The sequence below is a fragment of the Balaenoptera musculus genome, chromosome 10, assembly GCF_009873245.2.
Source record: "Balaenoptera musculus isolate JJ_BM4_2016_0621 chromosome 10, mBalMus1.pri.v3, whole genome shotgun sequence".
Taxonomy (NCBI): domain Eukaryota; kingdom Metazoa; phylum Chordata; class Mammalia; order Artiodactyla; family Balaenopteridae; genus Balaenoptera; species Balaenoptera musculus.
The window spans coordinates 96976552-96988735 of NC_045794.1; the positions used below are offsets into that span (position 1 = coordinate 96976552).

Here is a 12184-nt window from a genome sequence, read left to right on the forward strand (position 1 = left end):
CCGTCTCCATAGCAACAACATGCTATATTCTCCTTATTTATGTTTCATCCATTCTCCTCCCAAAACCACAGGTTCCAGAAAGCCCAAGCCCAAGTCTCGTGTGCCCCTCGTGCCCGGCACAAAGGTGCCCTCAGCAAGTATGTGACAAAGTGTACATACATAACGTGTTGCTGGGACCTAGAGGTTAATTTGTCACAGATGGAAGTGTTGACCTCTGGGACATAATAGCTCAAGGCACAGAATGAACCTTGTTCCTCAATTGCCCTTGGATGGAACTAAAGGTCTCGAAGTCTCACAGCAGCGGGGCCACATGATGGCTGGGAAATATCCTAAAGAACAGAACCACTTCCACTCCCTGCTCTCACTGCTTGACAGCCTGCAGCAGCTCCCTGGTGCAGATTAGGCCACGTGCAAACATCGGAGGAAGCCCCCTGCACCTTCCTTTACTGTCACCCCATCTGGACCCTCAGCTCTGCTTGAGGGCTGGGAAGCAAGGGAACTACCATTTGTGATAGCCTCATATGCCAGGCACTAGTTTACAGGCGTTCACACAGCTTGCTTCATCTTCACAGTAATCCTGTGAGGACACGCTGACTTCATTTTACACATAAGAGAAAGAGGACTCGTTAAAGTTCAGTAACTTGGTGGCTTGACAACTGTTAAATGACAGCAGTGGGAGTAAACCCAGGCTCGTCTACCAGGTGCCTTCGGCCAGGCAAGCCCCCCAGCCCAGAACACCCTGCCAGGGCTCAGGGCCCTTATCCTTCTTCGATGCCTTGGTATTCCTGGGAGGAAGCTGCCACCTTCAACAAAGTAAAAAGAAAAAGCCCGTTTGGTGGCATATCTCCATGTCAGAAAGGGTGGTTGGATGGGGTGGCCCGCGAGGCCCCATTCCTGTCGCAGCTACACAATGTGGGATTGGCGTGGGGGTCTTTTAATGAGAGTCCTGACCTGGAGGTGAACCCGGCAGGGCTGCTGCTCCCGAGTCAAGCTCAGCATCCACGCCGGTGCTGTTCATCAGCACAACTCCCGGCAGAAAGTGCCGCCCAAGCGTTCACTGAGTACGGCCGCCGCCATTGACCCTGGTTCCAGGTCTCCCTTCTAAGGCCGAATGCTCACCTTCAGCCTGGGGTCTTTTTAGGGGTTCTTCCTCACTCCCAGCCAACCTCCACAACGAACACTGTTTCGGGTTGAATTAAGTCCCCACAAGGAAGATACACCTCAGAATGAGGCCTTATTTCGAAATAGGGTCTTCACAGAGGTGATCCAGTTAAAATGGGGTCATTAGGGTGGGCCCTGATCTAATGACTCGTGTCCTCATAAAAAGGGGTAATTTGGACACATGCATCAGGAAGACGATGTGGAGAGACACGGGAAGACATCATGCGACGGTGGAGGCAGGGACGGGGGTTGTGCTGCCACAGCCAAGGAACATCTGGGGCCCGCGGAGGCTGGACGGGGCACGGAAGGACCCTCCCCTCGAGGCCTCAGAGGAAGCACAGCCCCGCCAGCCCTTTGATTCCAGGCTTCTAACCTCCACATCAGTGAGACAATACATTTCTGTGGTTCTGAGCCACCCAGCTTGTGGTAGTTTGTGGTACTGCACCCCTAGGGAACTAATACAAACACCATCTGATGGTCCCCAAGTGCCCCAACTCTTCAAGCTGCAGGTCCAGAGGCAGGCAGAGCCCTCTCCCCTCCTTCCCAGAGCACCCCTTGTTCTGGTCACGGCTTCCCTCTAAGGTCTGCCTCCCCTACGTCCCCTCACCACCCAGCACGGGTCCCCACGTGGAGGGGTGCCCATGTCCTGCCCACTCTTCTCTGAAGCTGCGAGATTTTGCTACAACTGAGCGTTCCAGTGTGAGTGGGTTTGTCCGGACAGCAAACGTTAACGTCAAGGGGGTGATGGAGTCCGACCCGTGGCACCAACCACACACCTGCACTCCTGCTCTTCCCGCCCCAGGGATGAGCGAGCCCCCAAGATCAGGTGGGAATGGGCTGAATCAACAGCGATCCAGCAGTAACAGTCACTGTGGGGTTCTTCTCATGGATACCTAGGGTCCTGGGATGCTGCAGCTTAATCGGAAAGGCCATTGTCCCGTGGGATGAAATAGCGGGCAGTCATTTCCTTACAAACCCACTCGGCTTAGCCCAGAGGTGGAGGAGGTAAGGAGAGGGGGATAGACATTTTTGAACGGAAGCAACAGGGTCATTGCCCAGATCTAGAACCTCATGAAATTGGGACCAAGACAAGTCAGACCCCTCCTACCCCAGGGGCTTTAAAACCTGACCCACCCAGCGAGGCCTCCCTGCACCTGCCCCCGGCCAACCTTGTTCGCTCCCTGCCGTCTTCCCCTCATGGGGGTCCTCTGGGCACTAGGCCTGGGGGCCGGCGTCCGCTTGGCCTTCCTGGCAGCCCAGCCCGGGCAGGCTTCAAAGACAGCAGCTGCAGCCTTCACCCTCTGGCCACGGGCACTGGGAGGGGCGGCACAGGTGGCCCCCACGCGCAGGTTCAGCCCAGTGAGCCACCTGAGGAGAAGAGGGGGTTCGGGGAAGCTGCTGTGCTGAGCTTTCCTGAGGAGAGCGCAGAGGTCCTCAATGATTTGGGGGCAGTGGGACTCGGCCACTCACCAATTATGTGACCCTGAGCAAGTCACTTCAACCTTCAATCCCCTCCCTGTAACAGGGGGCCAGTAATGAACAGTTACAGCGGGCTGAAGACCCAGACGCTGTTCAAAGCAATCTAGATAAGCTATCTAATTTAATGTAATTCTTACCACCACCACCAGGTGGATGCAATCGCTATCATCCCCTTTCCAGATGAGGAACCGGCACAGAGAGGCCACATGGCTCAAAGGTAGATGGTCAGTCACAGAGGTGGATCTGAGCCCAGGTCACCAGACTCCACGGTTCTTGTTGCTTTCTTAGGCAATGACGTAAAGTGCTCACACACATTTACTAGGTCCCACCCCACTAGGCTGGGCAGATTTCATTCCCACTTTATAGATGAGGGAACAGAGGCTCAGAGAAGCCCACCCAAGCCCCGTGGATGTTTGGCTCCCCCAGGAAGGGTAGCTGGCCCTGGCAGGATCCTCCCCCACCAAAGGTGCTCAGATGGCACCAGGGCTTGACTGAGAGCAGTTGGGGGTGCTTACCTGTGAAGTGGGAGCAGCTGGCAGTCACAGTGGAAGGGATTGCCGCTGAGGTCGATGAGCTCAAGCTGGCTGAGACCAGGCAGGGCGGGCAGGGCCTGCAGCTGATTCTTTTGCAGATGTAGGCTCTGGAGCCGGGGCCCCAGGCCCGAGAAGGCCCCGGGAGAAATCTGCAAGAAGGCGCCAGGCCCTGGTGTGAGCTCCTGCCAGGCCTGTCCCACCCCCAAGCCTGGGAGGGAGCCTCACGCTCCCAAGATGGGCAGGGAGGGCAGTGCTGGGGTGGAAACCCAGGTTGATGCCAAAGCACGTGCCCTTTGCAAGTCACGTAGACCCCCAGTCCATGGTTCTTTCTGCTGTGCCTGGACCCCCACATAATGGCAAAGCTCTGCCCACAAAGTGTGCAACAGTAGGTGACCCCACGGATCCACGTTCCTCCCTCCTCCAGGCCTCGGCAATGCCCTCCCTGTCAAGCCCCTCCGTGTGGCACACCATTCCTCCTGGTCTGTGGCCCACACCTGAGCTCCCTGGGGCAGGCGCAGGGTCGGGCTCATCTCAGGGACCCCACGCCCGGCCTCGGGCCTGGCACTGCAGGGGCGGCAGTGTTTGTTGAGTGAACGCAAGCTGCGTAGAGCCTCGTGCTGCCTCCCCTCACCCCTGGTCCCCCTGTGCCCACCTGCTCCAGGCCACTGCTGTTCAGGAAGAGGTGTTGCAGCGAGCGGCCCACGGGCCAGAAGGCCCCATCTCGCAGTGCCCTGAGCGGGTTCCCCGAGAGCTGCAGCTCCAGGAGGGCAGGCAGCCCCTCCAGGGCCGCCGTGGGCACCTCTCGCAGCTCATTCCTGTCCAGGTGCAGCTTCTCCAGCTCCTGAGCGGGGCCCAGTGCCCCGGGGGACACTTCAGTGATGCGGTTCCCGCTCAGGTAGAGCCAGCGCAAGGCCCGCACGCCTGCCAGGTCCCCCAGTGCCAGGCGGTCCAGAGCGTTGTCCTGCAAGTGCAGGGAGAAGAGGCTGGGCAGGGCGCGCAGGGCGGCCCCTGGCACCTGCAGGAAGCGGTTGCGCTCCAGGTACAGGTAGCCCAGGCAGGGCGCCCCTTCGAGGGAGGCGGCGCTGAGGCTGGAGAGCATGTTGTCCGAGAGGTAGAGGTAGAGCAGGCTGCCCAGCCCCGCCAGGGCGCCTGCCTCCAGCTCCGTGATGCCGCAGTGCTGCAGGTGCAGCGACACCAGCTGGCCCAGGCCCGGGAAGGCCTCTCGGGGCACCAAGGGGAAGTGGTTCTGCCTCAGGTCCAGGAGCTGGGTGTCGTTGGGGAAGCCGCGGGGCACGAACTGCAGGCCGCGGCCCTCACAGCTGCTGTGCCGGGACTCAGGGGCGCACACGCAGGCGCGCGGGCAGGGCCCGGCCTCCCCAGCCTTCTCCTTGGAGGTGCCGGCAGGGGCACGGGGCCGCGCGGCCGCCACCTCCTCCTCTTCCTCCTCCGCCCCGGCTCGGGGGCAGCGCAGGTCCGAGGGCCGCAGGGCGTCCAGGGCCTCGCCGCGCAGGCGCCGTGGCCCCCCGCACGCGCCGTCCGAGCGCACGCGCGCCCGCGCCAGCCACTGGAGCAGGGGCCGAGCCCGGCAGTCGCACCGCAGCGGGTTCCCCTGCAGCCGCAGCCGGCGCAGCTGCCCCGGGCCCTGCAGCGGCTGCAGGGCATCCAGCTGGTTCCCACGGAGGTCCAGGGTGTGCAGGCGGGGGCAGTGGGCAAAGGCCCTGGGGTCCAGGGCCTGCAGGGCCCCGTGGTCCAGCCTCAGCTCCCGCAGGCCGGGCAGCACCAGCCCGTCCTCCTCGCTCGTGTAGGTGAAGGGGTTGTGGCCCAGCTCGAGGCGGGCCAGGCCGCGGGCCTGGGACAAGGTCGCCCCGGGCAGGGACTGCAGCTCATTGTGGTGCAGGCTGAGCCGGCGCAGGGCGGGCAGGCCGGCCAGGGCGTCGGGGGCCAGCACGCTGAGCGCGTTGTGGGACAGCTGCAGCCAGCGGGCGCGCACCAGCCCCTGGAAGGCCATGGCAGGCAGGTAGACGAGGGCGTTGTGGGCCAGATTCAGCGTGGCCAGCGCGCCCAGCGCCCCGAACGTCCCCGGCCGCAGCTCCTCCAGCAGGTTCCCCTCCAGCTCCAGCCGCCGCAGCGAGCCTAGCCCGTCCAGCGCCTCCTGGGGCAGCGCGTTCAGGCGGTTGAAGGCCAGGTTGAGGAGGAGCAGGCGACCCAGGCCTCGGAAGGCACCCTCGGCCACCAGCTCCACCTGGCAGTGCCGCAGGTCCAGGTGTGTCAGGTAAGGCAGGTCCCGGAAGGCAGCTGGGGGGATCAGCTTCAGCATGTTGCCCTGGAGGTCCAGCCGCTGGGTCAGCTGAGCAGGGAGAGGTAGGGGAAGCTGAGCGGCACCAGGACCACGGCCTGTGCCCCTTGCTAACCCTGGCCTTTGCACGTGCTGTTCCCTCACCTGGAACACTCTCTTCCCCCTCACGTTTCCTTCATTCTCTTCATCCTGCTCCCTGACACCTCCTCCTGGAAGCCTTCCTCCCCAGCTGCCTGGGTATCCGCTACTCTAGCACTTTTCACATTGAATTGTCACTGCCCCTTTACTTTCACTCTTCTCCTCTAGGTCTTGACTCCATAGGACAGAGACCATACCTTAGTCCAGTATATCCCCAGTTCTCTGCCACAAGGCCTGTAATTAACTCAATGCTGTATCTATATAGGTTACCTAACTTGTTCCAGTTGCATAGCATTTTAAATAGATGTCTCCCTGTTGTTGGTTATTATCATTCCCATTTTACAGATGTGAAGACTGAGGCTCAGAGAGGAAAAGTGACTTGCCAAGGCCTCCCAGCCTGGCAATGGCAGATCCACTGGTGCCAGCCCAGGCTCCTCCTGCTGTCCTCCCCACCCCATCTTGCCCTGCTGACCTCAGGGATGGCATTCGGCACCTCGGTGAGGTTCTGGTGCCGGCAGGCAACATGCCGCCTGGAATTGTCGCAGATGCAGGTCTGTGGGCAGCGCTGGGCAGCTGCATGCCAGGTTGGCCCCAGTGGCAGCAGCAGAGGAAGCAGCAGCACCACGGAGACACTCTGGGGCCTGGCAGAGAGAAGAAGGGTCAGGTGTTCACAGGAGCAAGGGTCCCACACTGTCCACTCACTGAGCCCCAGCTCTTGTCCCAGAGCCCCTCAGATGTCTTCCTCCTTTGGCCCTAGGGAAGCTGTCATTACCCTGAGCCTCCAACCCCTCCACAGAGCAGAGATTGCATTGTTATCCCTGTTTTACACCAGAGGAAACAGGCTCAGAAAGGCGACCTGGCAAGTCCCTTTGATTGTCTGCCCAGTGGCTCACTGAGGCCTTGCCGAATGCAGTTCAGCGGTGTGCCCAGGCTGTGCAGAGGTCCCCGGGTCCAGGGGGAGGTGTGTCCTCCCAGGGTGAGGTTGGCGGTGGAGAGAGAATCAGCCGTTCCTCAGACAGAGGTGGCATCAGCACCACGGTGGCAGGGAGCATGATGGCACCCACCTCGAGAAGACAGCCTGGCAGCCGGAGGGGAGGACCCAGGGCTAGCCCAAGTTGTGAGGCACGACTTGGGGGACCAGGTGTCGTGGGATCCGAGAGCCCTGAGGAGCCTTAATGGCTGGTCAGAGCCACCCTGACAGGCAAGCAGGTGGCTCCGACTTCTCTCCTGTTTATTCGTCTGTTGTCCTCTCTTCATCTTAGTGCCACCCCGCTGGCCTGGACTGGGATGGGGGGAACTGCGGGTATGGCCTTGGGGCTGTGCTTTGGGCAAGGTCTGTCCACTTTCCTGTCTGTCCATCCACTCCCCGTCTACCCAATACCCAGCTGGACCCCTTTACCTCACAACTACCGCCTGCCTCTCCACAGGGACGACCGTGCCACGGTGGCACTCCTGGCTTCCCGACTTCCGCTCACCACCAACAACCAAAGGGAACTTTCCAAGATACAGACGGGCCCTGACACCCCCGGCTGAAAACCCTCCAGCCTCTCCTCACTGCCTTTGCTGGGAAATCCTGACTCCTGATTCCCCAACTGGTACCTGCTCAGATCCTTCAGTGTCACCCTGGGCTCCCCCACCATCAGCACGCAAAGCAGCTCCCTCCTCTCTGCCTCACCAGCTTTTCCCTCTGCCCTCAGCTCTCTGAGCAATCCTTCCTGATCCCTGGGCTGACTCCCACCCTGAGCCTCCCCTATTTCCACTCACTGGATTGGCTGTCACCATGCGGTTTTCAGTTTCCTTGGGGTCCCAGGGTCCAGCCCGGCCTTGGGGCTGGTGGCATCCTGTAGAGCTGTAGTGAGGCTGAGGCTCAGGGCAGGTCGGGGGGTGTGGGGTGTGGGGACAGATCCCTGAAGGACAAGCATCCAGGCCTCAGGCCTGCCTAGCGCTCAGACAGGCTCCTGGAGGACTAGCCCAGGGGAGCTCCTGGGAGCGGCCACATTCACCGTCTTCCTCGGAACCCATTTCGGAGACACCCTTGGAGAATCTCTGCCCCGGGAGATCCCAGAGCCCCTGTCCTGCAGCCCCTGAGAGGCCCAGAGAGGGGCAGGGGCTTGCCTGTAGCCACTCAGCTTCTTTAATCCCCCTTGCCACCACAGGGCCCAAAGACTCACCCCGCCATGCTGATCGCACGGCCAGTCCAGCCTGGAAATGCAGCACAGGGGAAGGCTGGCAACGGTCCCTGCCTGGACGCCAGCAGGAGCCCCCCTCCCAGCCCGCAGACCTGGCAGCGGGGACAGGGCTGAATGGGAGGCATTGTGAGGTGAGGGAGGGGCGGGCATGGCGGGAGCAGCGGCTGAAGTTGCAGGGCCTCTTGCTCAGAATCCTGGCCCAGGCCTGAGACCCAAGTCCCTGGACCGGCCAAGCAGGGAGGGGCCTCAAGGGGCTGGCCAGTGGGTCCCAGACCTAGGCTTCCTCCGGCTGTGTCCCTGGGCAGGGCTGCACCTCACCGAGCCTCAGTTTCCTACTCTGTGAAAAGACAGAGTATTAGTAACTAGCTCATAGGGTTGCTCTGGGGGTTAAGGTAGGCACTTGGCACATCGTAGGTGCTCAAGAACAGTTAACTCTGCCCTGTTTGTGCTTATAATACATTTACGTACATTGTTTAACGCTGTACCTAAATTATTCTGCAAATTTGTTTTTTTTCACTCAACATCAGGGAACTATCTAAGTTGATTCTTCTTAGTTATACTCATTCATTTTGACTTGTATAGTATTTCACTGTATAAGTGTATCAACTTATTCATTAATCTTGGACGTTTAGGTTGCCTCCAATTTTTTGTTATTACAGTGTTGCAAAGAATACCTAAATACTTATCTTCCTGGGGATGTGCATTTTTTTAAAAAATGAAATAGTTTGTCTAGACTATAGCAAATATTTAAAACCTTTATGTATGCTATGATTTTTCAGATCCTATGATATTTTAGATCTGTGTTTCTGGTGGAAATGCAGCTTTCATTACTGTTTTTTGGCTTTTTAAAAAAAAAAAATAGTGTCACACCACACACAGACTTTTTTTTTTTTTTAATTATTAGCACCTTTAATTATTTATTTATTTATTTATTTATTTATTTATTGGCTGTGTTGGGTCTTCGTTTCTGTGCGAGGGCTTTCTCTAGTCGCGGCGAGCGGGGGCCGCTCTTCATAGCGGTGCGCGGGCCTCTCACTATCGCGGCCTCTCTTGTTGCGGAGCACAGGCTCCAGACGCGCAGGCTCAGTAGTTGTGGCTCACGGGCCTAGTTGCTCCGCAGCATGTGGGATCTTCCCAGACCAGGGCTCGAACCCGTGTCCCCTGCATTGGCAGGCAGATTCTCAACCACTGCGCCACCAGGGAAGCCCACACAGACTTTTTATTAACATTTATTTGGCTGCGCCGGGTCCTAGTTGCGGCATGTGGGATCTAGTTCCCTGACCAGGGATCAAACCCAGGCCCCCTGTATTGGGAACGCAGAGTCTTAACCACTGGACCACCAGGGAAGTCCTCACACACAGACTTCTGCATGTGCTTTATTTCACTCAGCAAATTCTGTCAACAGTATTGCACAGTGTGCATCCTTTCTTTCCCCCCCCCCCCATATTTGTTTATTTATTTGGCTGCATCGGGTCTTAGTTGCAGCACACGGGATCTTCGTTGCAGCACGTGGTCTTCTGTCTAGTTGCGGCACGCGGGCTCCAGAGCGTGCGTGCTCAGTAGTTGCGGCATGCGGGCTTAGTTGCCCCGAGGCATGTGGGATCTTAGTTCCCTGACCAGGGATCAAACCCTGCGTCCCCGGCATTGGAAGATGGATTCTTAACCACTGGACCACCAGGGAAGTCCCCAGTGTGTATCCTTTTATGTCTGGCTTTTTTTAATCAGTATTATTTCAGTGAGATTCACCTGTGGTGCATATTGTAAAAATTCATTCATTTTTATATAGCATTCCAGCATTCCCTTCTATAAATATTCCACAACAGCGGCATGGGACAGAGGCAGGAGCGCAATCTGCCCCAGACGCAGGTAATAAGGAGGTGTACTGTCTCATTCTCTCTCCTCCCTTTCTACCCAGAGGCAACTGCTTTCATGAAGTAGTATAATTTTACAATATAAGGCATTAAATGTTTTAAATGTATTAAACAGTGCATATTGTTTTGCAAACTTGTTTCTTTCACTCAGCAGTGTTTTTTGAAGATTTACTCAGTGGATACAGGTAGCTTCTGCATCCGGTTTATTCATTTTAACTGCTACATATGATCTCACTGCATGCATGTGCCATAATCTCACTATTCCACTTAGGGACACTTGGTTATTTCTTAATTTTCTGGTATCCGTCATCAGGCTGCCGTTGTACGTTTTACTCGTCTCCTTGTGCACACATACAAGTTTCTCTCAAGTAGATCCTTAGAAATGGAATTTGGGGTCATGGGCTACATGCATTTTCAGCTTTCTCAGTATCTGCCAAATTGCTGTCTAAAGTGGCTTTTATTAGTTTGACATCCCTCCAGCAATATGTAAGACGTGCCAGATTCACCTCTTTCCTGGTGTCACCTCTTTTAATCGTATTTGCCAGTCTGGTCTGAAATGGTATTATCTGTGGTTGTATTTCACATTTCCTTATTTTCCAGTAAAGTTGAACATAATTTTTTTTTTAATTTATTTATTTTTGGCTGTGTTGGGTCTTCGTTGCTGTGCACGGGTTATCTCTAGTTGTGGTGAGCGGGGGCTACTCTTCGTTGCGGTGTGGTGCGCGAGCTTCTCTTTGCGGTGGCTTCTCTTGTTGCGGAGCACGGGCTGTAGGCGCACAGGCTTCAGTAGTTGTGGCACATAGGCTCAGTAGCTGTGGCTTGCGGGCTCTAGAGCTCAGGCTCAGTAGTTGTGGCGCATGGGCTTAGTTGCTCTGCGGCATGTGGGATCTTCCCGGGCCAGGGCTCGAACCCGTGTCCCTTGTATTGGCAGGCAGATTCTTAACCATTGTGCCACCAGGGAAGCCCGAACATAATTTCCTTTTGCTCTTCAGGTCTCCTCTTCTGTGAACTGCCTGTTTATACCCTTTGCCCAATTTTCAACTGGATGTATATTCTCAACATGAATCCTTGTTATGTATGTTGCAATGTCTTTCTATTCTCTCACCTTGTCTGTTAACTTTTATGGTATTTTTGGTCATTGTTTTTCACTTTTTATTTCGAAATAGGCAAATTTTCTTATGGCTTGTGCTCTTTGTGTCAAAAAATGCTCTCCTGTGTTTAATTTTCCTTTAAAAAATACGGCTCCTTAGGCAAATGGATTTGGATCACTTCGAATCTTGGGGCACGACAGTGGCCTAACTGTGCTTCCGCCCCGTCCTGTCCCCTGCCCTCCCCAGACTAACTCCTATCCTGAAAGCTGGGTTTGTCACACGCATACACATGCCCAAACACGTGTTCCGTTTACTGGCTTTTGAACTAAGGGCGTTAGATTTTCTTGGCTCGACGTCGCTACTGATCCATCCGTGGCGTGCCCGGTGCGTGCCGAGCCGCGGTGGATGCGTTTTCACTGCTGTGTAACATTACGTTGTGTGGCTTTGCTCCTGATCCAGTTTCCTGATGTGCCTGTGAGTCGCTTCTAGGCTCCTGCCATTAAACAGTGCTGCTAGGAGTGCCTTCGGCCATGCTTCCTGGGGGTTTTCCAGTCTGAGCTTTTAGAATGGAATTGATAGTTTGTGAGCTCCTGGCCCATAGCTGAGCTCCTTTTAGTGGGAACAGCCTGGTGCTGAGCAGGCCCTTCGTATGTGGGGGTCACAGGCTGCCCAGGCAAAGGCATCTGTGATCTTGCAGACCCCAAATCACGGTGCTCAGGGACCTGGAGCCTGTGTAATCTTAGGGTTGGCGTTTGAGTCTGGGGGGAAATTCCCTTTCTCAGTAAGCAGCAAGTAGAGGCCCCCAGGCCCTTCCCTGCACCTGGAGCTGCTCTGAAGGGCTGAGCAGGGGCGGGGCACCCTCCTCAGTCCCTGGGTCCCAGGAGTCAGGCACTGCCGACCTGTTGCGAGGTTAAGTAAACGAGATCTGTGCTGCTCCTCTCAGTCTGATCTGAAGCTTGGACCCGCATTAGCTAGGAAGGAACAAGGGCCAGCCCTGGGTGGCCTGGAGGGAAGGAACACCCAGGCCAGAAAACCTTGGACAGACCCCTATTCGGCTCCAAGCTGCAGTTTCTCCGTCTCTCAGATATCACCTGTGAAAAGTCCTGTTTGAACCTCAAGACTCAGCTCTTGCACCCCTAACTCTTGAAGGCTTCTCTGACCTCACTGCCCACAGTCTCCACTCTGGGCCACACATGGTCTCCTGCACCAGACTGGGAGCTCCCCAAGGGCTGCACCTGCAGCCCCAGAGCTCAAAACAGGGCCAGGCAAGGAGATGGGGGTGGAGTTGGTCGGACCTCCAGCTGCCTTATCACCTGGGAGGAGGGGAGGGCAAGGGCCTGGGCATCGCTTCTGCCACCCGGCCTAGAAAGATGTTGCTTGAGTAGTCCGTGGCCAGTAAAGACACCCTGCCCCCTAAAAAACGTCA

At 56.7% G+C, this 12184-nt stretch overlaps 1 protein-coding gene across 1 annotated transcript; it reads right to left on the reverse strand.

Annotated features, from left to right (window-relative positions):
* Positions 1–758: 758 nt before the first annotated feature.
* Positions 759–7786, reverse strand: CHADL (chondroadherin like). The gene is made up of 6 exons (XM_036867481.1): positions 7779–7786; positions 6080–6248; positions 3826–5520; positions 3156–3322; positions 2316–2529; positions 759–803 (listed from the first exon to the last, which is right to left on the reverse strand). The coding sequence occupies exons 1-6, from the start codon at positions 7784–7786 to the stop codon at positions 759–761; spliced, it is 2298 nt and encodes a 765-aa protein (XP_036723376.1).
* Positions 7787–12184: the final 4398 nt, after the last annotated feature.

What these genes read in the sequence shown, in the direction of transcription:
- CHADL (XM_036867481.1), bottom strand. An exon ending in ACAGCAGTGGCCTGGAGCAG is followed by an intron (nt 3,323 to 3,825) that starts GTGGGCACAGGG and finishes GCCTTCTTGCAG; the next exon opens with ATTTCTCCCGGGGCCTTCTC. An exon ending in CAGCTGCTCCCACTTCACAG is followed by an intron (nt 2,530 to 3,155) that starts GTAAGCACCCCC and finishes TCTTCTCCTCAG; the next exon opens with GTGGCTCACTGGGCTGAACC.